The 25,801-nt window shown below is 56.2% G+C and overlaps 3 protein-coding genes across 3 annotated transcripts in view; 2 read left to right on the forward strand and 1 right to left on the reverse strand.

Annotated features, from left to right (window-relative positions):
• The window catches only part of LOC121468955 (uncharacterized), a 2,238,800-nt gene that overhangs the window by 854,545 nt on the left and 1,358,454 nt on the right, over positions 1–25,801 (forward strand). The window contains 1 exon segment of the mRNA XM_072920965.1: positions 4,227–4,234. Within this exon segment, the coding sequence (XP_072777066.1) occupies positions 4,227–4,234 (8 nt within the window).
• LOC121468916 (serine/threonine-protein kinase pim-3-like) lies at positions 16,749–20,522 on the reverse strand. Its single transcript, XM_072920857.1, has 4 exons — positions 20,461–20,522; positions 18,066–18,481; positions 17,283–17,459; positions 16,749–16,753 (listed from the first exon to the last, which is right to left on the reverse strand). The coding sequence occupies exons 1-4, from the start codon at positions 20,520–20,522 to the stop codon at positions 16,749–16,751; spliced, it is 660 nt and encodes a 219-aa protein (XP_072776958.1).
• Positions 24,471–25,166, forward strand: LOC140681298 (olfactory receptor 14C36-like). The gene has a single exon (XM_072920859.1). The coding sequence runs from the start codon at positions 24,471–24,473 to the stop codon at positions 25,164–25,166; it is 696 nt and encodes a 231-aa protein (XP_072776960.1).

Raw genomic sequence — 25,801 nt, forward strand, 5'->3', positions numbered from 1 at the left:
TGTGACATTAGAGATTGGGCTGTGACATCTCAGAGGGGCTGTGTGACATCCCAGGAGGGCTCTGTGAGGTCACTGGGTTGGTCACTCCGCCCCAGCTCCCCCTCACAGTTTCTCCCAACAAATCCAATGCTCACCACGCTGCTGCTTCCTTTGCCCTCAGGCACACCCAAAGCTCCCTGCTAAGCCCGGATGGTCGCTGGTTCTGCCCTCTCCCTGATCCTGTGCAGGGATGGAGCACTGCTGAGCCTTCAGGAAGCTATTCCTGAAAACTTCCAGCATTCCAAGCTCCTTTGCCCTCTGTGGAAGCTTGCCATGGAATCCCTCACAGCTGCCTTCAGAGCATACTCAGGTTGGCTCTTCCAAATTCCAGGGGCTCCAGGCTGCACAGCAAGATCTGCAACTCCACAGGGTTGTGGAACTGCACCTTCAGCACAGGCACCTCTCCAGCCTGATCTGCCCTCGTTCTGTGTGTGTGTGCACAGAACACGGCGTGGAAGAGAACAGCAGCAGGGGCCTGTGTGTCCCAGGGCCCGGGATTTGTGCCGCTTCAGCTCCACAGAGATGCAGGTAAGGGGGAGAAACCAAACTGTTTATTAACGGAAGGGAAAGGGAAGGGATGAGATGGGGACCAAAAAAAGGGAATGGGCAGCGTTTGAGGGCTGGAGGGAGGGAGCTGTCAACAGGGAGGGGGAAGGCAGCAGCTATGGGAGCTTGCAGCAGGCACAGCTGTGGCCAGCATCAGGTGTGCCTGGAGCTCCAGTGACATTGAGTCCTGCTGCTCTCTTCACTGTCTCCTGGTACTCTGCTTGGGACCCTGGTTCTCTGAATCCAGCAGATGACCTTAGTCCTGCACATCTTTGTCCAAAAATTGCCTGAATTTCCAGGTTAGTGGAGGATGGGCTGTCATCTTCGCTCATGGCTTGAAGGGCTGGAAGACAGATAAACAACCACAGTGAGAGACCAGGGGCTGTGTGACATCACAGGGGCTGTGTGACATCACAGAGAGCTGTGTGACATCACAGGGGCTGTGTGACATCACAGGTCCTATGTGACATCACAGGTCCTATGTGACATCACAGAGGGCTGTGTGACGTCACAGAGATGTCCGTGTGACATCACAGAGATGTCTGTGTGACATCACAGAGAGCTGTGTGACATCACAGAGATGTTGGTGTGACATCACAGGGGCTGTGTGACATCATAGGGTCAGTGTGACATCACAGTGATGTCCGAGTGACATCAGAGAGAGCTGTGTGACGTCACAGAGATGTCAGTGTTACAGCACAAAGAGCTGTGTGACATCACAGAGACCTGTGTGACATCACAAGAAGCTGTGTGACCTCACAGGTTCAGTGGGACATCACAGCAGTTTGTGTGACATCACAGAGATGTCAGTATGACATCACAGAGAGATTTTTGACATCACAGAGATGTCTCTGTGACATCACAGAGAGCTGTGTTACATCACAGAGATGTCCGTGTGACATCACAGAGGACTGTATGATCTTGCACCTTCTGGAAGATGGAGTATCGCCCACTCTGTATTGCCCGGAGCACATGCAATGTTTGAAGTGGCAGCTCTGACATGGCACTACTGACATCCTCTGTCGGGCATTGAAGGGCTGCAAGAGAGAGGAACAGAGCCACGGTCAGATCCCGACTCTGCGGGGAGCCGAGGGGAGCCCCCCCTGCCAGGGCCATCCCAGCCGGCTCTTGCCATGGCCGGGAGGGATCAGGGACCGAGGGGATCAGCCCGAAGCTGCTGGCCACGCATCCCCCACGTGTCCCTGAAATCTCTGTGTGCTCTACCTAGGAGAGCAGAGCTCTCCGCAGCCGGGGCAGGGCTTGCAGCTCGCCCCGGCAGCCCCCGCTGGCAGCCCGCTGCCCTGTCTCACCATTGCAGATCAGCTGGAGCTTTTCCTGCTGTCCCCTCAAGCTCCTCCCGGCCATCCCTGGGAACACAGAGCCTGTCAGGCCCAGCGGCACAGCTCCCTGCCAGCGGCGCTGCCAGCCCTGTGCCCACACGCCCTCCTGGCCCGGCTCGTGGCTCACCCATGAACCTGACGGCGCCTCTCGCAGGGGCTCCTGTGGGCTCTGCAGGTAGGGCAGGGCCCGGCGCAGGTGCTCGGCCACGCTGCTGCTGTCCTCTGCCAGCTGCAGAGAGCGGCAGGAGGGAAGGGTTGGCCCCGCAGCCCCGCCGGGCCGGGGCTCCATGGGCACCCGGCTCGGGCCGCAGGAGCCTGGAGCAGAGCCCGCGCGGCCTCGGGCTGCAGCAGCGGGCAGGGGCACAGCTGCCAGCCCGCACACCGAGCACCGCGCTCAGGGGGCTTCTCCAGGCTGGGGCTGCGGCTTCCCGGCCCTCCTTACCAGGCACTCGGTGAACTTCCACAGCTCCTGGTTCTTCACCAGCTTTTCAAGATCCCTCCTCTTCAGGAGCTCAGCCGCACAAAGCAGCGTTTCCTGAGAAGCCTGGAGAGCAGCAGAGACGCAGAGATGGCCCCACAGCCCAGGGCGCAGGACCCGTCCCTGTGCCAGGGCCTGGAGGAGGCTGCAGCCTGCGAGGTGCCAGGGCAGGAGGCAGCCCAGCCCCTGCCAGGGGAACAGCAGCAGCTGCCGAGTCCTCACCTCTGCCACTCGCTGGTTCTCATCATGGCAGTGGAAGGAGAGTGGCAGCAGGCTCTGGCGCACGTGTGTCTTCAGAGCCTCTTTTTGTTTTTCCTGTGGAAAAGTCATCTATGTTTGGAAGAGCAGTATGGAGAGCAGCTGCACTTGGCTATTGTCCTGTATGAAGGGAAGGAAAAAGACCTCAGCATCGGCTGCATGGAGCTCAGCTTGGTGCAGGCCTGCAAATCCACAGGGCACAAAGTGTCTGGGCATCAGCCAGTGGTCGTGGCTGGGGGCAGTGAGCCTTACATGGTCAAGGAGTGGCAGGAGCGCCTCAACCAGCTGCAGTGTGATGGGGCTGGCTATCAGCATGTCCTTGTCCAAGAAGATACAGCTGAGGAGCATGGCTGTCATGCTAACTATCTCTCCATCCGCATCCCACAGGAGCTCCACAAGACTTTCAGTCAGGCTCCACATTTTTTCTCTCTGTGAGGAACAAAAGTTTGTGAAATGCCATCCAGCTGCTGCAGGGCCTAGAGGCCAAAGGGCTGTTCCAAAGCACTTGGGCAGCTGAAGCGGGAGGCAGGAGAGCTGGGAGCAGCTGGCCCAGCGCCCAAAGCCCAGCCAAGCCCAAGTGACTGCATTCCTGAGCGCAGCCTCTGCCCTGCCCCTTCTCACCATCCAGGGATCCTTGATGAGCTCGAGAAGGGCCCTGAGCGCCAGGTGACCCCTCTCCTTGCACTCGCTCCTCAGGTGCCTTGACAAGATTTGCAGGACTCTGTCAGCACCGCGTTCACTCAATTCCAGGCACTCGAGGCCCTGAAAGGCACAGGGCAGTGACAGGGGACCGGCCGGCAGGAGCCCAGAACCGCACAGGGCTGGGCCCAGGCAGCAGGACAGGGCGCGGGCACCGTCCCAGGCACTGCGGCCAAGAGAGGGCAGAGAGCTGGGAGGCAGCTGAGCGAGGCAGCACTGGCCTTCAGGCTCACCTCCACAAGGAACGCCAGGGAGGGCAGCTCCCAGCGTGGCTCCTGTGTGCTGAGCAGCCGGAGCAGGTAGCGAGCGATCCGAGAGCACAAGGGGATGGAGACACAGGACATCTCCCTGGCAGGAGACAAAGTAACCAAGGCTGTGGGCCAGGGGGACAAACCTCTCCCAGGACTGACTCACAGAGGTCTGGTCTTTCCCCAGCATCCTGCAAGGGCCCCTGGGCTATTTGGGAGGCGGCTCCTTGTGGGCACCCTCCTCTCCCAGCCTTTTTCAGTCTGCTTGGCTGTCCCTCGGTGACAAGGCCCTCTGGCCCATGACCACAGGGACTGTGTGGGGCACCCCAGGCACAGAGCACAAATGTCAGAGGCAGCAGGGAGAAGGGGGGTCTCACTTGGCCAGCAGACCCACGGCACAGTGGTGGGTGTCAGCCCACAGCAGCGTGTCCCAGCCACACTTGCGTTCCATTGCCACCACCACATCCTCATGCTGCATTTGGCAGAGCAGGGACTTCAGGGTCCACACTGCAAACCTGTGTGCAGAGCAAAGCCCAGGTCACACTGGGAGCACTGGCTCCTGCCCAGGGATGTGGCAAGGACAGGAGGACTGGGATGGAGCACCTGCTGGGGTTGGAGGCAAGGCCGTGTTGCTGTTGGAATCCCTTCCAGAAGGTATCGACCTCCTCTGGCATATCCAGAGTGCTGAAGAGCACTTGGAAGAGCAGATGGACAAACAGGCAGAGGAAATACACGGTCACCATCTGTGGGACACAAGGCAGCTGGAGGATCTTCCACATCACCACAGTTGCCTGCAAAGGACAAAGCCCCTCGAGACAGCGCTCAGTGCCGAGGTGTCCGTGTGGCAGGGCCCGAGCACGGGAGGGAGAGGCCGGAGAGACGCAGGGGGAGCACCGGGCCTGGTGGCCCTGAAGCTGCCCCGAGGCCAGGTTTCAGCCCAGCGCTTGAGGCAGGGAGACGCCGTGGGGGAGGGAGGATGGAGAGCTGCTGGAGGGGTGGCCTTGGGGCCAGCAAAGGCAGAAACTCACAGCCAGGGCAAGGACAGCCGTGTGGTCCCCATCGGAGGTGCACGTGCTGTGCTCTGGCCAGCTCCCCAGCACATCGAGGAGTATGAGCATGGCCGGCTCTGCAGGCCTGGGCGAGCACATGATGCTCTTCCACATGGCCAAAGCAGCTCTGTGGGGTCAGAGCTCTGTCTCAGAGGGGTCTGGGACACAGCAGCGTGGCCTGGGTGGCAGCGGGGAGCTGAGCTGCTCTGCCAGCCCTGCCTCTGCCCACTGCCCCTCACTGGCAGCACGCAGGCAGCCCAGCCCTGTGGGACTGGCCCCTGAGGGGCAGGGGGGAAGCATGGCAGCACGCTGGGGGGCTGGCAGGGGCCAGGGCTGGCAAAGGGAGCAGCCAGAGGGCCCTGGAATTCTCTGTTTGTCAGACACCTGGGACAGGCTGTACAGGGTGAAGGGCTGCTGAGCCTTGTGGACACGTGGGCCCCGTACCTGTCACACACTGGGGCCACACGCAGGAGAGCCATCACCACCTCAGAGGGCTGTGCCTCTGTCAGATCCAGAAGGGGCCTGTACAGATTGTACTCAGGAAACTCATTGGCCACGAGGATGTACCTCACCATGGTGGGCACCTGGAGAAGGCAGGGGAGACTTGGAAAGCTGCCAGAGGAAGGAATGTGCCCAGCTGCCCCAGAGAAGTGCTTCCCTTGCCACCACACTGCCATGGCCTCAAAGGCTTCCAGGGAGCAGCAGGCGTGGCTTGGGAGGCCACGCAACTGCTGGGAGGAGAAAAGCCAGGCCACAGGCTGCTCACTTGCTTTGGGCTGGAAGGACCCTCCTCCACAAGCATATCCAGCAGGGCAGCACTGGTCTTGGTTTTGAAGATGGGAGAGTACGCTCTGACCACAGTGCCAATGACGCTGCTCTCTTCCTCCCAAATCCTCTTCATGAATTTGCAAACCATCTGTAGCAGAAGGGCAAGAAGCTCGGGATGTTGCATGGAGTGCTCCGAGCACAGTGCTGGGCTGAGCAGTGCCAGCAGGCCCAGCTCAGGTGGGGATGGCTGCAGGTACCTGCGCTGTTCTGCGGAAGCGGCCACGGGTGCGTTCCTGCTCTCGTGTGCGCTGCACGGCTGCACCTGGCAAAGAGCGAGCGCAGCCCGAGCTGAGGGGCTGCGGGAGAGGCCGGAGAACACAGCCCAGCCCTGCGCTGCCCAGGCAGGGACAGCCCCGCGCCGCCCCAGGGCATGGAGCACGGCTGTGGGGTGTCTGCCCGGCCCCTATTCCATCCTGTCCATGGGCATGGCCCCAGGGGATGGGATGGGATGGGATGGGATGGGATGGGATGGGATGGGATGGGATGGGATGGGATGGGATGGGATGGGATGGGATGGGATGGGATGGGATGGGATGGGATGGGATGGCATGGGATGGCATGGGATGGCATGGGATGGGATGGGATGGGATGGGATGGGATGGGATGGGATGGGATGGGATGGGATGGGATGGGATGGGGCCAAGCTGGTTGCAGGCACCAGCCCTGTGGCCCAGCTCTGCCACTCACCCTTCTGTGGTGGCTGGAACTGCTCCACCTCTTCAGGCTGTTGTGCTGGGGCAGCTCCAGGGCCTTCTTTCTCCTCCTTCCCCCAGTCCAGTATGGGCACGCTCGAAGGTCTGTGCTCTACGTCACTGCCTGGATTCATGGCTACTTGCAGAAGGTGAAAAGGAAAAGGTCTGAGTCAGCAAGTGCTGCAGTTGTGCCTTGAGGGCACCTGCAAGAGTGAAGTCTGGGCAAGGCTACAGGACAGCAAATCCTGCACTCTGGTCTTGGGGGCTCCAGCCACAGGGACAGGAGACTCCTGTCAAGGACAGTGCAAAGCAAATGCCACGGTCTGCCCTCGAGGGCAGCTGCAGAAGAGATGCCTCAGGAAGGCCAGGGGTCACCAAGTGCTCTGGTCTGGCCACGAGGTCACCTGCAGGAGTAATACCTCGGAAAAGCTCCGGGTCAGCAAGGAACGAGTGGCTGTGCGAGGGCTCCTCACAGCACCGCTCTCTCCGTCCTGTCCTGTCGCGTGCACCGAGCACTGTGGAGTGGCCTTGTCGCTGCCAACACCTTTGCCACAGCATGTCACAAAGGGCCCTTGGATAACTTGTCCCGTTCCATTCCACGGTGACCATGCTGCAGCATGTCACAAAGGGCCCTTGGATACCCTGTCCCGTTCCATTCCACGGTGACCATGCTGCACCGTGTCACAAAGGGCCCTTGGATACCCTGTCCCGTTCCATTCCATGGTGACCATGCTGCACCATGTCACAAAGGGCCCTTGGATACCCTGTCCCGTTCCATTCCACGGTGACCATGCTGCACCGTGTCACAAAGGGCCCTTGGATACCCTGTCCCGTTCCATTCCACGGTGACCATGCTGCACCATGTCACAAAGGGCCCTTGCACGCACTGCCACCTGCCCTGGGGCCACCCCCAGCCCCCCAGAGGGGCCCAGGTTGGAAGGAATGCCTTGCCCCAGGTGTGTCAGACAGCCCAACAGGATCTTTAGGAACGGCTCAGACCATCAGCAAACGCTGCCCTGCTCTGCGGGCTCAGAGCAGCAGGAGCCCCCAGGGCTGCCGACGCAGCCGCGGCGGGAAGGGCACGGGACCCTGCACAGAAGCTGGCACGGCCTCCTCGGGACACGTCCCACATGGTGGCCATCCTAAGCACGGCCGTGTGACACAGACCAGGAACGTGTGGGCCAGGGCAGGAATGCTGCTCTGACCCTGGGGCCCAGGGAGCGCTGCTAAACAGTTCTTGGAATATGTAAATTAGCTTGGGAAAAAAGTTTACTATGCATAAGGAGCTATGAATATGCAACAGGCTGGTGTAAGGGAAAAGGTATTCAAGGGGTATCTCCGGAGATAACCGTGTGCTCTTGGCTCAGTGCCGAGATGCACCCGGCCCTAACAACCTTTGCTCTCTGGCCCTTGTCTCCTCTTGTCCTGCATTAAACTCTTTAAATTTTCACAGGGGAGTGAAGGTGTTTTTCACAGCCCCGAGCGGAGAGCTCTGCCCGGCGGCTCCCGGGAAAGGCGGCGGCGCTCGGCACGGCCCCGGCCCGCCCGGCCCGCGGGAATTCCCCGGCCCGGGACAAAATGCTGCCCCGAGGGAGCGCTCGGAACGCCCCTGCGGCTCCTCCCTGCCCCGCAGTGCCGCAGCTGCCCCGCTGTGGCAGGCGCGGCTCTGGAGCAGGGGGGCTCTGCGGGACCCCCGGGCTGTGCCCCCTCCCGGGCCGTGCCCGCCCCGGGGCTGATGCTCGGCCCGGGCTCTCTCGCTGTCCCGGCCCCGCAGGGTCCCGCCGTGAGCGGCACCGCCCGCCCGGCGCCGCAGGGCCCGAGCCCTGCCCGGCCAAGGCTCCGTGTCCATGGCCGGGCCCTGCCGGGGCTGCGGCCCCTGCCCGGCCCGGCACAGCCCGCAGCGCCCGGCGCAGCTCCCTCCGGCCGGGCACTGCGGCTCCCGGCGAGGCGGAATGTTCAGCGCACGGCATCTCTGCCAGCTCTGCTCACATGGGCAAAACCAGCTGCTGCTGAGGCCATCCGAGCTCCCACCGAAGCCTTCCACCCAAAATGCTGCCTTCAGCTCCCACACACCGCTAAGGAATCCAAGAGCAAACTGAAAGCTGATTAGAGAATCTTGCACAATCACATCCAAGAGCATTTTGTTATAAAATCACAAATGTTAACAGAAGCTGAGAAAGTCAACAATGTTAGAAAACAAGCTTCCAACAATGGGACTCAAAGAGCTAAGGGCATGCCTTTGAGTGGAATGAGCCCTCTCTTTTTGACATGTCAGCAATGCCATGGAATTTCCCAAACCAGGGAAATAGGGAGGCCTGGCAGCAGCAGCTTCACACACAGCAATGACACAGAACAGGGCAGGGCAAGAGGCTGACAAAACTATAACTGCTGCTTGCAATGAAGTACCTTTGTTTCCAGTTCTAATCTAGCCACTATTAATATAGAGTCCAAAAGACTAAAAATACTAGTAATAATAATAACAACTGTACCGTTAATAGAAAAAAATGGAGATAATAGAAATAATAAGAATTAATAGTGGTAATGAAAACCCTGCCATACTTATAGCAGGTTTGCATGGACAAGTTTTGGTAAGAGAGGGGCTCTAGGAGCATCTTCTGTGAGAGCAGCTGCTCTTCCATGTCCCACAGAGTCAATTCCAGCCGGCTCCAGGACAGACCGGCTGCTGGCCAAGGCTGACCCAGTTAGAAATGGCGGTAATGCCTTTGGGATAAGAGATTTAAGAAAATGGGTGATCCTGGAGCTGTGACTGTGAGCAGGGAGGAGCAGGGTGAGGACATGTGAGAGGAACAGCTCTGCACACCCCCAGGGCAGGGCAGGGCAGGGCAGGGCAGGGCAGGGCAGGGCAGGAGGGGCAGGGCAGGGCAGGAGGGGCAGGAGCTGCTCCAGCTGCTGGAGCTGATTGCCCTGAGATTCCCTGGGCAGTCCCTGGTGAGGCAGCTGGGCCCTGCAGCCCATGGAGGGCACGGAGGGCAGAGATGCACCTGCAGCGCCTGCAGGAGCCCGTGCCGGAGCAGGGGGATGCCTGAGCGGAGGCTGCGACCCCGTGAGAAACCTGTGCTGGAGCAGGGAGCTGGCAGGGACCTGCAAACCCCTGGAGAGGAGCCCAGGCTGGAGCAGGGCCCTGCCAGGACCTGTGAGCCCATGGAGGAGCGAGCCACGCTGCAGCAGTTTGTGGAGAACTGCTGTCCGTGGGATGAACTCACCGTGGAGAAGTTCATGGAGAAGTGTCTCCAGGAGGGACCCCTGGCACAGCAGGGAACGACTCCTCTCCCCGAGCAGCAGGAGAAACAACAGGGGATGAACTGACCTGAGCCCCCATTCCCTGTCTCCCTGCACCCACTGGGGGGGAGGTAGAGCTGGGAAGGAGGGAGGGAAGGGCAGAAGGTGTTTTTAAAGCTATGTTTTACTTCTCACTGTCCTGCCCTGATCCAGATAGCAATAAATTCCATTAATATCTCCAATTTTGAAAATGTTTTGCCCATGATGGCATTTGCTGAGTGATCTGTCCCAGTCCTTAGCTCAACCCATGAAGCCTTCATTCTGTTTTCTCTCTCCTGTCCATCTCTGGAGGGGAGTGAGAGAGCAGCTTTGGTGGGTGCCTGGCATCCAGCCAGGTGAACAGACAACACTTCCTTTCCTTCATTCTTTCTTTCCAGAGGTCACTGTGAAGGGGTTGAGTGGGGCTTTGATGGAGGGAGTGAAGGTGGTGGGGAGTTGTGGGGACAGGAGCCACAGGGATGTGGGACAGGCACCAGAGGGGCCTGGGCAGCTGTCAGGGGGCACAGCCTGTCCCCCTGGCCCAGCAGCAGGGGACAGGGGGCACGGCCTGTCCCCCTGGCCCAGCAGCAGGGGACAGGGGGCACGGCCTGTCCCCCTGGCCCAGCAGCAGCCCCGTGCCCTGCCCAAGGTGCCCCAGAGGCAGGGGGAGACCCCAGTCCCGGGGCAGCGTTTCTGCCCCGTCCCCTGTCCAGCCCAGCCTGTCCCGTGTGCGCAGTGACCGCTGGCACGGGCTGCACTGGACACTGTGACCTGCTGGGGACACTGAGAGCTGCCCCGCTGTGACACTGCCCTTGGGATTTCACAGGCACCAAACAAACCCCAGCCAGCACCGCCCCTTGTCTTGTCCCAGGCACCAGGGCACATCCCAGCCCCACTCCTGGTGATGTCCCAGGCACCAGGGCACATCCCAGCCCCGCTCCTGGTGATGTCCCAGGCACCAGGGAACATCCCAGCCCCGCTCCTGGTGATGTCCCAGGCACCAGGGCACATCCCAGCCCTGCTCCTGGTGATGTCCCAGGCACCAGGGAACATCCCAGCCCCGCTCCTGGTGATGTCCCATGCCCTACGAGTGTCCCAGGTGTGGGAAGAGCTCATCACACAGCTCAGCCTTGACCCAAAACCAGCAAATGCACCACGAAGGGCGGCCCTGCGAGTGCCCCAGTGTGGGAAGAGCTCCGTGCGCTGCTCCAGCTCCATCCCCCACGGGAGGATCCGTGCTGGATGATCCCCAGTGAGCCCGGTGGGCAGACCCCCGGTGACCCGTGGTGCTGCTGATCCATGCTGGGAAGACACCTGGCTGGGGGCTCCACATCCTCCTGGCCCCCCTTGCCTGGATTATCTTTTCATTTCTCTTTGCTCTTTCAAAACTCTAAAAAGCAGGTAAAAATAAAGATGTTGACCTAAGACAAGGATGGGGACATGGGGCGGGTCTTGCAGGGGATGTGGGGGATGCTGGGTTTGAGGGACTTGAGGGTTCCTGGGAGGGACCTGGGAGTTGCTCAGGGCTTTGGGCACCCCAGGCTGAGCGGCTCCAGTTGCACTGGGTGACCCTGGTGGAGGTTCTGGGCAGCTGGTCAAGGACCCCCTGCCCTGGAACTGTCCCCATGTGTCCCCATCCCATAGCCCGGTCCCCCTGCAGTGGCTGCCCCATTCCTTACTCCCCTTCCATACTCCCCTTGCCCCTGCCTGTTCCCATGTCCCCCCTATCCCGTTCCCGTCCTGCTCCCATCCCAATCCGGACCCCATTCTCGATCCCTGTACCGTATTCCCTGTCCCTGTCCCCATTCCCAGTCCTATTCCCTGTCCCCATTCCTGGTCCCTGTCCCCATTCCCTGTCTCTGTCACCACTCCCAGTCCCTGTCTCCATTCCCATTCCCCATTCCCTGTCCCCATTCCCATTCCCTGTCCCCATTCCCAGTGAGACATTAATTAGGAAGAATTAAGAATTTTAGGAAGTTCAGATGATAGTTAAATTAGATGTTGCTGACTTAGTGGAAGTAGATAAATAGGCTTTGTTCATAGTTAACAGTAGCTGGATCTTAGATAAGATATCCAGGATCTATTAACTCATTGCTTATCAGCTTTATGTTTGGGTAGCTGTGCTTATCATGAGAAACAGAATGTGACAAACAGATTTCAGGGACACAAAAACAGTTGCAGACTTCCCCTACTTTAGGAATCCATTAAGCACAGGAAAACGGCAAGGATTCATTTGTCACGTGTGCATGGGAAAGGCAGAAAGGTCAGAACGAGGAAGACTTATTTTACTTCTTCATTTTGGAGGCCCCTCCCCAAAATGGACCCCTGACTCATTTCAGGGAGCAGAACTACACATGCTTAATAGCCTTTCTGCCAATTAGCATATGAAGCAGAGCAGAGGAAGTGACAGGGATATGAATATGCATTCATATTTTGTGTATTCAAGACTTCTGTCAATAAAAAAGCTTTGTAACACCTGTGATTTTTGCAGTGTGCATTAGGAAATTATCCCATGTACTGCCCGGCTGTCTCAATAAACATACACTTTCTAACTTTAAACTCTTAGAGAGTTTTTGTCCGTCTCAGTTGGATATCGATATTGGATCGATATTCATATTTTAGTAAATCATTATCGTAAAGAAGTCCTAGTATATGTATTAACATGTATTTTCCTAATATTCTAGTAATTATTCTTGCATTGCTTCAAGATATAAGTTAACTTTGCATAAGTTAATAGTATTCAAAATCCATGTTCTGTTCCTATTATTATTTATTATACAAAGAAAAAAGGGGAAAGGGGTTGGATTGAGGGTACACCCTCCTCCCCTCTGAGTCTGTTCTCATGTTTTACAATAAATCCTACAACAGTACAATACTGCTGCCTAAAATATGGACACTGGAAACCACAGACAGCATTACAAATGATCACCTGCCTCATGGACAAGAAGGACTTGATTTGTTTACAAATTATTTCTCATGTTTACAAACAGTTTTTCTGTTTACAGACTGTTTTCTGGGAGTTTGTTTTTTCTCCAAGGGATCAAGTGCTTGAAGGTTGTTTTTTAAAATTGGGTTTTTCTCTGAGGGCTAAATGGGCTCAGGGTTAAATAGCTTTCTGCTTTTAGAGATAAGTTCAATTTGTAACCAAGAAGCATTATGCCTGTGGCCTGAGTTCTCCCCTAACAGTTCCTGGAGGGGAATGCTGCAGCTCCAGTGTAAATTAGATGCACGTTGTCCTCTGTCACCATGTTTGCAAAGGGCCCTTGCAGATGGGTGACAGAGAACAATACACAGAATTTTATAAAGAAAGGTGAGATGTTACCATGATTGACAGGGGTCTTGACCAATCAAATATCTCCCAAAACTGCAGGCACCTCACGGGCCAGAACCTGAAGGGGCGTGGAGCTCAAACCAATGAGAGCTTCCAGGCCTGGTCTTTCAAATGCCCTGTGTAAGGGGGGGTGTGGGAAATAAAATCTCTCTGTTGCCCCATGAACTCCGGAGGAGCAGTCTTTGTCTCCTGTGCCCTCGCTGCCCCACCAGACCAAAGAGATGTTCACCAGGGCCCTCCCTGTTTGTGGCCGTCCAGTGCCGAGCTGAGCAGGCAGCGAGTTGTGTTTGCATGTGAGCTGCCACAGGAAGACACACAGCAGCTGGAGATTTGAATAGCAGGGCTTGGGCCAATTCTTTTTCTTTCAGAGTGCAAGAAAGACGCAAAAGCACAAGGAAACATGACCGTCTTTCGGTGGATTCTCTTTGTCCTGTGAAGTTGAGTAGCTGTTGGTGTTTCTGTGCTGCTGCTAATCCCTTCCATGAAAGAATCATTCCGGGAAGGAGCAACAACATGTGACACGCACCAAGTGTTGCCACCAGTTGCTCCAGGTGCTGCTACCAACAGCCCCTGTAGGACGGAGCACAGCCCCCAGTGCACACCAAAAGCCAGGGAATCTCAGGAAAACGGGAAACTGGACAAGACAAACGCAGATCTGAACCAATGTGGTTAATCAAATGTTCCGTTTATTCGAGATAAGATGGTAGTTTATATAAGCTTCTACATAGTTTACAGAAACAAAGGCACTCTGATTCGTAGGCTAACATTGTTTACCTTTTCCTTAAAGTGGCTTGAGCCTTACACTATAAACGTATACTAATTCACACCCAGACAGCCCAGTGGTCCCCGTCACACCTTAATACTATTTCTATTTGCGCCACAAGCTCTGAATTTCTAACTGCGTCAGAGGCTTGAAGGCCTCACAAGGCCCAAATCTGAGGCCTAGACTGGAGGAGCTCAAATCTCATAACTCATGTCCTCTTTCTCTCAAAAATGCTGCAACACACACCAGCTTTGGCTGCCCTCTGGCAGAGAAGCCCTTTTGGGGCACAGGTTTCTGGGGCAGCAGACGGGCACCGGTGCTGCCAGGGCTCGGGGGAACTCTGCTTCGGCGGGGACTGTGCCTCAGCGGCTGATGTCAGCGCTCCCCGGGCCCCAGGCTCAGAGCAGCATTCCTGCCCTGGCCCACACGTTCCTGGTCTGTGTCACACGGCCGTGCTTAGGATGGCCACCATGTGGGACGTGTCCCGAGGAGGCCGTGCCAGCTTCTGTGCAGGGCCCCGTGCCCTTCCCGCCGCGGCTGCGTCGGCAGCCCTGGGGGCTCCTGCTGCTCTGAGCCCGCAGAGCAGGGCAGCGTTTGCTGATGGTCTGAGCCGTTCCTAAAGATCCTGTTGGGCTGTCTGACACACTTGGGGCAAAGTATTCCTTCCAACCTGGGCCACTCTGGGGGGCTGGGGGTGGCCCCAGGGCAGGTGGCAGAGTGTGCAAGGGCCCTTTGTGACATGGTGCAGCATGGTCACTATGGCATGGAACGGGACAGGGTATCCAAGGGCCCTTTGTGACACGGTGCAGCATGGTCACCGTGGAATGGAACGGGACAGGGTATCCAAGGGCCCTTTGTGACACGGTGCAGCATGGTCATCGTGGAATGGAACGGGACAGGGTATCCAAGGGCCCTTTGTGACACGGTGCAGCATGGAACGGAGCCGGGTGTCCAAGGGCCCTTTGTGACACGTGGTGACATAGGAGCTGACAGTTACAGGACCATGCCACAGTGCTCAGTGCACGCGACAAGGACAGGATGGGACAGAGCAGTGCTGTGAGGAGTCCTCGCACAGCGCACTCGTTCGTGTCTGACCCAGAGCTTTTCCGAGGTGTTATTCCTGCAGCTGACCTTGAGGCACGACCACAGGACTTGCTGACCCGTGGCATTCCCGAGGCTTCTCTTCTGCAGGTGCCCTCGAGGGCAGAGCGTGAGACTTGGTGCCCCGGAGGCATCTCCCATCCCTGCTGCCGGTGCCCTCGAGGCCAGAGCACCATTCTTGACAGGAGTCTCCTGTCCTTGTGGCAGGAGCCCTCGAGACCAGAGCGCAGGACTTGCTGTCCTGAGCCTTCCTGAGGCTTCTCTCTTGAAGGTGCCTTCCAGGCACGAAAGCAGGACTTGCTGACTCGGAGTTTTCTGAGGCATCTCTCCTGCAAGTAGCCACAAATCCAGCCACGGACATGGAGCAGAGACCCCCAAGAGTGCCCAAGCTGGCCTGGGTGGAGGAAGAGGAAGAAGGCCCTGGAGCTGCCCCTGCACACGAGACTGTGACACGGCACCAGAGTGCGAGGCACAGCTCCGGGTGCTCCCCGTGAACCTCAGCTCTGGGACCACTGTCTGCCCCAAGCTTCAGGGGCTGCAGGGGGAGCCCGGCTGGGCTCTGCCCTGGGGCCATCCTGCAGGGACAGCTGCACACAGGGAGCATTCCCTGCCACAAAGAGCCAAGCCAGGGTTGCAGGGCAGCTGCTCCAGCCCCGACTGCACTGCTGAGTGCTGTGCTCTGGGGCTGGGGCTCCCCGCACAGGGGACTGCACTGCTGTGCCAGAGGAGACAGAGAAGCTGCAGCTTCAGCCTAATTGAGGTGGGTGCGTGGGCTGGGAAGAGTGGGGAGGCTCAAGGGGATTCACAGAGCTCATCCTGCTGCAAGGACGAGGAAAAGGGAGTGGGAACTCAGCAGTGAGGAGAGCTGGGGGCTGGAGAGCAGCTCTGAATGACACTAAAATCCCACCGGACCTCTGAGACATTGCTGCTCCTCAGCCAGTGACAGGATGAGTCCCTAAGCCTGGGGCTCAGCCTTCCTCATGGTGAGGGGCACCAAGGAAGGCAACAGTGTGATGGAGACTGGAATGGGCTGGGAACTCACTGGGGGAAAAGAGGGAGCAGTTGGGAAGTAAAAGGCAGGTTGGGGAGAGAACAGCCCAGAGAAGGGCTGAGCTACAGCTGCAAAACGTCATTTGGGGTCATCCCAGATTGATTTCATTTCAGAAGTTATTGAACAAGTATATGTTTTGAGTGGTGCCATGTTTTCCCTTGGAGGTGTACACTCTGCAAACTTGAGCTGTGCTGCTGAAATGCTCAAGCAAGTCTGTGCTGCAGGTCACACCATTTCTCATTTGGCTGATTGCAGCCCGGTGCTGAGCTCCAGCAGGGCCCTGGCAGAGCCCAGAGCAGCCTCAGCACCCGCAGAGCCCGGCTGCAAGGAGAGAAACCAGAAAGCCCCGTCAGCTGAAGGCTCCTGTCCCCTTGTCCCAGCTGCCCGCGGTGCCCCGCACTTCCTGATCCAGACTGGACCACACCTGGAACGCTTCCTCTACAAAAACTAACAAAAAATTATTGAAAATAGATTACAGACAAATAGGGAAACAAGAAAAAAGGTCAAAAATCTTATCTCTGTCAGGGGCTTAAGGAAGGCCCAACCCCTGCATGCCAGGGAAAAACCCACCATGGGTGAGGGAATCCCAGGCTTTCTCCCTTCCCCTGCACTGCCCCCATGGTGATCCCAAAGCAAACAAGGGCAGTGGAGCAGCCCAAGCCCTTCCTTGCCTGCAAAGCAAAGCAGCCCCTGCACAGGCTCTGCAGTCCCACCTCTGCTCCCACCATGGGGGTTTGTTTGTGTCGGGCTGGCTGCCCCAGCCCAGCCCCACTCGGGGCACGGTGGGTGCTGGGGGCTGTTGGCAGGGCCAGGAGCCAACTCCCATTTCGTACCCACCCCAGCCCATGCCCCCAGCCCTGCCAAAAGCAGCCTGGCAGCCGACTGAAGGATCAGCTGCATCCGCCCCAGCAAAGGGGGAACCTTTGGTTCCCGGCCAGGCTGTGCAATGCCCAAATCTGGGAGCATCCTCCTGCATGTGGTCTCATCTGCAAATTCCCTCTGGAGCCTGGCTTTGGAGAAAGTGTCAGAATCAAAGTCCATCATCTTCAGCCTGCCGGAGACCAGGTGGAGCAAGAGGTTGTCATCCTTGATGTCGTCCTCGCTGTCCCCAGCAGCAGCAGCCCCACCTGGTGCAGCTTCTCAAGGGGCTCCTTCTCCTTCCCTGGGGCCAGACCAGGCTGTCAGGGTTCTGCCCAGGGCCCCAGACATCCATGAACCATGGCAAGCAAAACCAGGGGGATGGTGGCCACCAGTGCTTGCCACACCAGGTCTCCAGCTCAGCTCCTGCCCAAGAGCTGCGTGTTCCCTTCTGCTGACCCCTGCTCAGAGATATAGGCAGGACAAAACCTGTGTGGTTGGCTTTGCCACTGATTGCCAAGAGATGTGTGGAGCTGTTACTTGCCAGGCCCCTGGATCCAACTGTGCACGTGGATCTTTCCCATCTTCTAGGGCAGAGGAACACCCTGCAACACCCTGCACCCAAGGATCATGGAAAAGATCCAGATCCAGAGCGGGATGCTCTCGAGCTGCTGCTGTTTCCCAGCTCTGGTATTCCCCCGTGGCCAGAGATGAGGATCCACCTTGAGAGAGCCGTCGTGGGAACAAGATCCACCCCCAGCTGATCTGCTGGCCCCTCCTGAACGGGTGCTTTCCCCTGACCAGGTGGTACAGCAGGAGGCCCAGGGACCAGATCATCGCTGCCTCGCCGTGGTAGTGTTGGTGGTGGATCCACTCTGGTGGGCTGTAGGACAGGGTTCCTGTGGAATACAGACAGAGCTCATCAGGGGGATGCTGCTGCTCCCAGAGCCTGGCCCCAGCACCCCTGGGCATGTGGGGGCTGCCCCAGTGGTACACGGGGTGATTGCTGCCCTCTCGCCAGCACCTGGGACTTGTGTACAGACTCGGGGCTGGAAAAGAAGCCACTGGTGCTGGAAGAGGGCAGCAGAAACCCTGGGAAGGCACAACCATGACACATAAAAGAAAAACTCACCCAGTGGTGGAGAAACCCACTGTCCTCCCTGCCAGCGTGGCTCCATAAATGTTAATAAGCCAAGGCAAACAAGGGGAGCAGAGTAGTCCAAGCCCTTCCTCACCTGCACACCAAACTGACATGGGGTCAGACCCCCCTCTCTGCTACCCCTATGGGGGTTTTGTCGGTCTGGCTGCCCCAGCTCCAGCCCCAGCCCAGGGCACAGTGGGTGCTGAAGGCTGTCAGCAGGGCTGGGAGCTGGACCCCCTCACACCCCCACCCAAATCAGCCTGGCTTCAGGATTAATCCCATCCCGGCTGCAATAGGGGAAGCCCCGGTGCTGCCCCTCGGCTGGGCCATGAGATGCCCAGGAGCATCCCCTGGCAGGGCTCACCTGCAAACTGGGTGTAGGCTGTGTCTCGGAGGAAGGCGCCACAGCCAAAGCCGATCAGTTTCAGCTGCCCGGTGGCCAGGTCGAGCAGGATGTTCCCTGGTTTGATGTCCCTGTGCAGGACCCCGCAGCTGGTGCAGCGCCGCACGGCCTCCAGCACCTGCGGAGCAGCCCCCGCGCCTCCTCCTCGGACAGGAGCCCCGAGCGCCCCCCGAGCGCCCCGGGCCGGCCATCCCCAGGCGTTCTCTCCCGGCCCCGGGACAGCGGCGGCTCGGGGCCGGCGGCCGCGCTGCCGAGCGGCGGAGCTCGGGCCGGGGCAGCCGCGGCGGAGGCGGCAGCGGCCGTGCCGCGTGTGTCCTCCGCGGGGCCCGGGAGGAGCCGGGGCCGGGGCCGGAGCCTGCGCCGGGGCCGGGGCCGGGCTCGGGCCAGGCGGAGCCAAAGGGCCCAGCCCCAGGCACTGATGCCCGCCCAGCAGCGCCACCGCCAGCACGCCCAGAGCCGGGCGGAGGCGAGACCGCGGCGGGGCGGGCGGGGCGGGGACGGGGCAGCCCCGCCCGGGGCCGGGGGCGGGCCGGGGGCATGGCCCGGCCCGGCATGGGGGAGAGGGAGAGCGGGAGAGGGGAGGGACAGCGGGAAAGGGAGAGGGAAATTCGCTGCTTTCTCTGCCGCTGCTGCTGCTGCAGCTGAAGCTCCGTGTCCGTGTCCCCGTGTCCGTGTGTCCCCGTGTCCGTGTGTCCCCGTGTCTGTGTCCCCGTGTCCGTGTGTCCGTTCCCCGCTCGCCCCCGCGCCCAGCCCCGCGCTCCCCGGGGCAGCCCCGAGCCTGTCCAAACACGGGAACTTTGCCGTGTTCAGCCCAGACCCAGAGTCTGGACTCCTGCACAGGGACACAGGAATCCCCTCGGCCGCTGCTGTGCATTGTCCCTGCTGAGGGTCAAACACTATCGGAGCGCATTCCCTGAGTGCTGAATTTGTACCTGACCCAAGCACTGCACTTAGTATCCAGCATTAATATAAAAAAAAAAAAAAAAAAAAAAAAATTTCAGGGTAAGGCAAACCGTGTGTAGCTCATGGTATTTACAGTGTCTAAAACTTGCCAAGTCATGGCTCTTAGAAGTGAGATCCATTTGGATTAATGGGATGGGGAAGTAGTGCAAGATGGAAAAGGGGAGCATAAAAGGAAACAGAAAAACATCTTAGATTGTTTTGTTCCATTTTAATTTCATTTCTTAAAAGCTGTTTCAGTTTTCCCAGAATCTTCTCCACAGTCCTGTTTGCTCTTTCCAAGAACCTTTGCTGGAGAACGAGGAAGCTTTGAGCAGTTTCTGTCACAAGATGTGCCACCAGCTGCGGCTTCTCTTGGCTTTCCACACCGTGTGTGCAGCTCGACTCTTGCAGCACAGCAGGACAAATATTTGAAGAACTTTACAACATGTTCTTTCTTTTCCTTGTGGGCTGGGCAGTTGTGCCATTGATGGGGTTTTCATTGTTATTGTTCTACCCTAAGAAACCATGACAGGCTGCCAGGAATTGTCAGGGAATGCAGAGAAAGAATCTCCAGGGCCTGCAGCCAGAAATGGAGAGCTGTGTGATATCATTCCAACATCCCCATGGACATCTTGAAAGTGAGGTAGAACATGAACATGGGCTGACAAAGGGAGTTTGTTTCTGTGTTCAGTTTAGAAGCTTCCACATCTCATGCAATGATATAAATCAAGAGTTCAATCAGTTCATGGAAAGCACCAGAACAAGCTGGACCTCTCAGTGGATGGCTGAAAGAATCTGAAAAGGAGAAATGCAGGGAATGACTTGGTGGAGTTTGTCTGGAAGAAGGGTCACTTTTTCATAACAATTTCTGTTAGAAATGGGAAGCTTGACTCAGCCAATATATCAAGCATTAATTCAATTAGTTATTATTATTTAGTAATTATTATTGTAATGTATGAGCAAAGACAGCACTGGGCACAGTGGTGGGGGTTTTCCCCTCCAACTGCACACCGATTGTTGGGCTTGCTGGTATTTATTGATCATATTCATGCATAGTCATAAGCTTTTCCCAGTAGTTTCTATTTTCCATTTTTACGCAAGCTTTCGGCAGTTTCTATTTCTACCTTTGAACGTCACAATTCTATACTTTTGAAGTGATATGTGGAATAAATAAATAGACTCCACAGCTTGGGGTAGTTATGAAGTGGGTTTGTATTGCCAGTGCCCAGCACAAGTGAGATAGCTCTCCAAAAACTTGTGCCCCGATCCTTACTCTGACCCACACTTTTCTTCACAAAGGTGTTCCATATGCATTAATTACACAACCTTGCCATGCATATTCAACCCCTGGCCCTGCCTGTCCTCGCCTCTCATGCTAAATAGGTCTAGGCCCTTCTGGGCATGCGTGGTTTGCCATGGTGGTCCTGCGGGGGTCTCTGGTGGTCTCTTGAGGCTGAAGATCCTGGTCTTCTTCATGATTGAACTTTTGAATTCTCTCTGCACATGCACTTTCAGTCCTTCGGTGCTTATCTGTGTACATCTGTCAGTCTTGATAGGCCTGGAGACAGGGAAGCTTCTTTATCTGGATTCTTTGCATCCTTTGTGTAATAAGCTTCAGAAATTTGCATTTTCTTATGCCCTTTGTACTATGGAAGAGGCTTCTTAAGTAAAAGGTTGAAATTCAACACATAACTGTACAAGCTACAATATAAATGCTTAATTCATTTTGTTAACTTAAGTGAACTGCAAAAATCTATTTCAGAGGAACTTCACAATTGCAGATTTTTCCAGGCAGCTGTTATACGTGGAATGAAAAGCCATGAGATAACTGTTGTCTTGTGGAGAAGTCTCAATAACATTAACAAGAGGAACTTCTCTCCCTAAGAGAACTGAACAAAGACTGTTCTAGAGGTGGAAAACTGACAGAAAAAATTAGGTTTTGTCTCTTTATATTGTCAGATTGTATGGAGAAAGGAAGTGTTCTGAAAGTTTAGTTCTGATCCTTATTACTCTGTCTTTTAGTTACTCTTAAGAAACTTTTCTTTATACCATTTAAAAGTTTTGAGCCGACTTTGCCTTTCTTCTAATCCTATTTCAAGAGCAGGAAATGAGTAAGTATATTCTAGTGTGTGCACTGGTAATTAGACAGCACTGAACCCACCACACTTATTGATATATTGCCCAAGAAATCCCAAAATGGTGAACCAAAACCACTACAGAAACTTCCTGATGAACTGCCCCAGACCAGAGGGAAATCAAGGCAGAGCCATGGTTTGTCAGGAGTTGCCTGAACCTAATGAGCCCCGTGGTGCATTTGGAACTGAGCCCTGGAACCTCAGGGCCTGAGAGGAGATGGCACAAATCTTTCCAGGAGTCAGAGACAGAGCAAAAACCCAAAGTGTCTCAGAGCATTTATGAGATCCACTGAGGTCCATCCCCAACAAAGGCTCCTCATGGACTCCTTGAAGGAGAGAACTGGAGGCCAGGATTGCACAAAATCCTTTCAGAGACTCAAAATGGCACAAAAACCTCTCAGTGTAGAAAGGGAAATCCAAAGTACCCTACAAAAGTTGAGTATCTCAAAGTATTAATGAGCCCCACTGAGTGTCAGTACAAATCTCTCAAGGGACTCGTTAAAGCAGATAATTGGGGCCATGATTGCACAAACCTCCCACAGAGTCTGTATCAAAAGGGAAACACCAAGTACCTTAAAAGAACTGAAGTACCTTGAAGCATTAATGAGCCCCACTGAGTATTGTTAATTACAAAGGCTCTCCAGGGACAAATTAGAGCAGATAATTGGAGGCCATGATTGCAGAAATCTTGCAGAAACTGCAAGGCCAAAGCTAAAGCCCAAAGTCCTTTGAAAAACCTGCAGTCCCTGGGAGCATGAAGGAGCCCCCAGGGCCATTCCTGACCAAGGCTCCCCAGGGACTCCTTCCAGCAGATCCTTGAGGCCACTGGGATGTGGGCTAGGGGGGGATGCTGAGGGCAGGACCAGGGGCTGACAGTGCCCAGCCTGGCTGGGGCTGTGCCAGGAGGCCCCAGGGCCTCAGGACAAGGTGTCTCCTCACAGCCCTTGGTGGCACAGACCCTGCTGTGCCCCAGGGCACCAAGACTTGGCTTCTCTTTGTCCCCACCTGTCATCAGTGCCTCCAGCTCTCTGCTCTGCCTGGGGCCTGGGGACACTTTCTCAGTCGTGTCCCTCAGTGGGACCCATTAAAAGTCCAAGAAACTTTGGAGTTGGATTCTGACCTGGAGTTCTGGAGAGGTTTCTGCAGCTCCCTCCCAGGGCCTGATGTTCAGGGCCTGAGCACAAAGCCCCAGAGGGTCATTAAAGTCCTTGTGCTGTGTCTGTGCTGCTGAGCTGGGCCGGGCTCCTGGCACAGAGGGTGATCCTGGTAACCAAGCAGAGCTTCAAAAGCACATTTCTCTTGCTGAGCAGCTCTTCTCCCAGCCCAGCAGGGCTGGGGCACTGCCTGCAGCCAGCCCGGGCACAGCACAGAGGCACAGAGAGCTTCAATCAGTCAGGGCTGGGAAGGGGCTGAGAAGTGCCTGGGGCAGAATCACTGCCAGCCCTTGGTACAGGAACCTCTGGATGCAGGACAATGCAGCTGCAGCTCCTGGAGCGATCTCCTAAAGCTGGAACATCCCAATGCCCACAGACCCTGTGAGTACAATTCTGAGTATTTCTGGTGCTGGGTAGGCGAAATGCTTATGAAGTTCTGACATGGCGAGCGGTTCTGATCCGTCATAGAATATTTCCAAGAGAAGGATTTTTAGAAAATGGAGGAAATTTCCTAAGACTTGGTATTCAGTTTCTTACTATTGGAGAATTGCAGGGAGGGGGGATAAATATTTAAGGCTGATTATGAGTCTTGAATAGTGCCTTAAATATCTGAATTGTTACTTTTAATGATCAATAGGTTCACAGGAGATCCCTCAGGTTCTTTCAGCCACTCTGCCCATGGACAGCACCAGCACCACCTTTGCTGGAGCCATCAGGCTCAGTCTGAGCTCTCCTTTCTCCAAGCTGCAAACAGAACCTGCCCCAGCCAGTGCCCTGCAAACAGACAGGGTTCTGTCAGGCCAAGGAGAGTGCACAGAGATTTGGGGTCTGGGAGTGCTGGTAGGGAGAGATCAGGCACAGGGAAACACTTGCAGGAGGAAAATCTCCAGGAAGCAGAGAGAAGATCAGGGAAGGAGAGAGAACAAAACCCAGAAATGCTGAGGCAGGGAGAGTTTAGAGTTTAGAGATGTCCAGAGGATCCCCTCCAGTGCAGCCCCTCCCTCTGAACAAACCCCCTCCCTCCTGTCCCCCAGCCAAGCCTCTGCCCTCAGGGCCGGGGCTCCAAGGTGTGCAGCCCCTCCTGTGCAGGCAGAGCTGCAGCAGAGCAGTGGGACAGCTCTGCAGCCCCGGGCCCAGTTCCCTCTGCAGAGCACAGGGCTGTGAGCAGCTGCCCGGCACTGGGGGCTCTGGCAGGGGGCACAGCTGGCTCAGGGTGACACAGCTGTCCCCAGTGCCCGGCTCTGGGCAATGCTGGCAGTGCAGCCAGGGAAGGAGCTGTGTGTCTCTTCATCCAGTGCCATCAGAAGGACACTTGGAAGACTCCCTGAGATTTCAGTCTAAGCTGGGAGCTTCAATGCAGGGTGCAAACCTGTCCAAAGCATCTCTGAGTTATAGGATTCATGGGGAAATGCAGAGGTGTTGTGACACTGAAAATGCTGCTGGGTTGGTGAAATGAGCAATGTGAGTCCTTGGCTGCAAATGTGGAGCTGAGCTGTGGTGGATCCATCTGCTCTCAGCAGTACCTGGTGAGCTTAACAGAGAACTTGGGAGTGTGAACATCCTCCACTTGAGATAAGTGAAAGCCCAGAGAAACTCCAAACAGAATGAGGTAACAGACCTTCTTCCCCCAATCTCTGCTCATAATTTTGCATCAGACAACCCACTCTGTTCTACCACAGGGCAGCAGAAATGCAGAGCATTTCTGATATCCAGGAACACCATCAGAGATAAGGGGGAGCTTACAAAGAAGACCCCAAACATCCAAAACACTAAAGACAATGTCCACGTGTGTCACAGAGGAGGGCTTATGGGAAATGTCTTTGATTTCGTTACAGGTATCTCCTCTATCTCTTCACTGTCCTTTCTCCATGACCAGGTGCCCATGTGCAGCCACAGCAAATGTCCAACAGCAGCTCCATCAGCCACTTCCTCCTCCTGGCACTGGCAGACACGCGGCAGCTGCAGCTCCTGCACTTCTGCCTCTTCCTGGGATCTCCCTGGCTGCCCTCCTGGGCAACGGCCTCATCATCAGCGCCGTAGCCTGCGGCCACCACCTGCACACGCCCATGTTCTTCTTCCTGCTCCACCTGGCCCTCAGTGACCTGGGCTCCATCTGCACCACTGTCCCCAAAGCCATGCACAATTCCCTCTGGGACACCAGGAACATCTCCTACAAGGGATGTGCTGCACAGCTCTTTTTCTTTATGTTCTTCATGTCAGCAGAGCTTTCCATCCTGACCATCATGTGCTACGACCGCTACGTGTCCATCTGCAAACCCCTGCACTACGGGACCCTCCTGGGCAGCAGAGCTTGTGCCCACATGGCAGCAGCTGCCTGGGCCAGTGCCTTACTCTATTCACTGCTGCACACAGCCAATACATTTTCCCTGCCCCTGTGCCACGGCAATGCCCTGGGACAGTTCTTCTGTGAAATCCCACAGATCCTGAAACTCTCCTGCTCCAAATCCTTTCTCAGGGAACTTGGACTCATTGCAGTTAGTGTGTGTTTTGGACTTGGTTGTTTTGTGTTCATTGTTTTCTCCTATGTGCAGATCTTCAGGGCTGTGCTGAGGATCCCCTCTGAGCAGGGACGGCACAAAGCCTTTTCCACCTGCCTCCCTCACCTGGCCGTGGTCTCCTTGTACCTCAGCACTATTATGTTTGCATACCTGAAGCCCCCCTCCATCTCCTCCCCATCCCTGGATCTGGCCCTGTCAGTTCTGTACTCGGTGGTGCCTCCAGCCCTGAACCCCCTGATCTACAGCCTGAGGAATCAGGAGCTCAAGGCTGCAGTGTGGACACTGATGACTGGATGCTTTCAGAAACATTAAACTGCAGGCCAATTTCTGCAAATCACTTGTAATTAAAGTAATCTTTGATACTTCTTGTTGGTTTCATTTTGGAGGTTCTTTGTTTTACATTTTAATGTTTTCCACATTAGAAAGAAATGTCATTGTTTGTGCCATTTCTCATTTTGTTTCTCTTCACCTTCCCTTTGCCCACAAACTGTGTCAATGAGGGGCTGCACTCTCAGTGGCTTTCAAGGAACTAAAGGATGTCCTAGCAAAGTTTTCTGCAGAGATGCCCTTTAGTTGCCTTCTCTGGAGCTGCAGCAGCAATGTCTGTGTGCAGAGCTGGGGCAGATCAGGGCTGGCACAGCAGCTCTGGTCCTGCTGGCCACACCATTCCTGATCCAGGCCAGGAGCCATTGGCCTTCTTGGCCACCTGGGCACACTGGTGGCTCATGTCAAGCCTGCTGTCCATCAGTCCCTGCAGGTCCCTTTCTGCCTGGCTGCTGTCCAGTCACTCTGTCCCCAGCCTGTAACACTGCAGGGGTTGTTGTGGCCAAAGTGCAGGACCCGGCACTTGGACTTGTTATACCTCACCTTGTTGGCTTTGAGCCCTGGATCCAGCCTGTCCAGGTCCCTCTGCAGAGCCCTTCTACCCTCCAGCAGATCAACACCCA

This window comes from Taeniopygia guttata, chromosome 34 (genome assembly GCF_048771995.1).
Source record: "Taeniopygia guttata chromosome 34, bTaeGut7.mat, whole genome shotgun sequence".
Classification (NCBI taxonomy): Eukaryota; Metazoa; Chordata; class Aves; order Passeriformes; family Estrildidae; genus Taeniopygia; species Taeniopygia guttata.

Coding starts and splice junctions, on each gene's coding strand:
- LOC121468916 (XM_072920857.1), bottom strand. CDS start 20,522: ATGAAGAAGACCAGGATCTTCAGCCTCAAGAGACCACCAGAGACCCCC. Junction 18,482..20,460: donor ACCCCCGCAGGACCACCATG/GCAAACCACGCA, acceptor GCCTGGCCCGAG/CCCGGCCCCGGCCCCGGCGC. Junction 17,460..18,065: donor AGCCTACACCCAGTTTGCAG/GTGAGCCCTGCC, acceptor TGTATTCCACAG/GAACCCTGTCCTACAGCCCA.
- LOC140681298 (XM_072920859.1), top strand. CDS start 24,471: ATGCACAATTCCCTCTGGGACACCAGGAACATCTCCTACAAGGGATGT.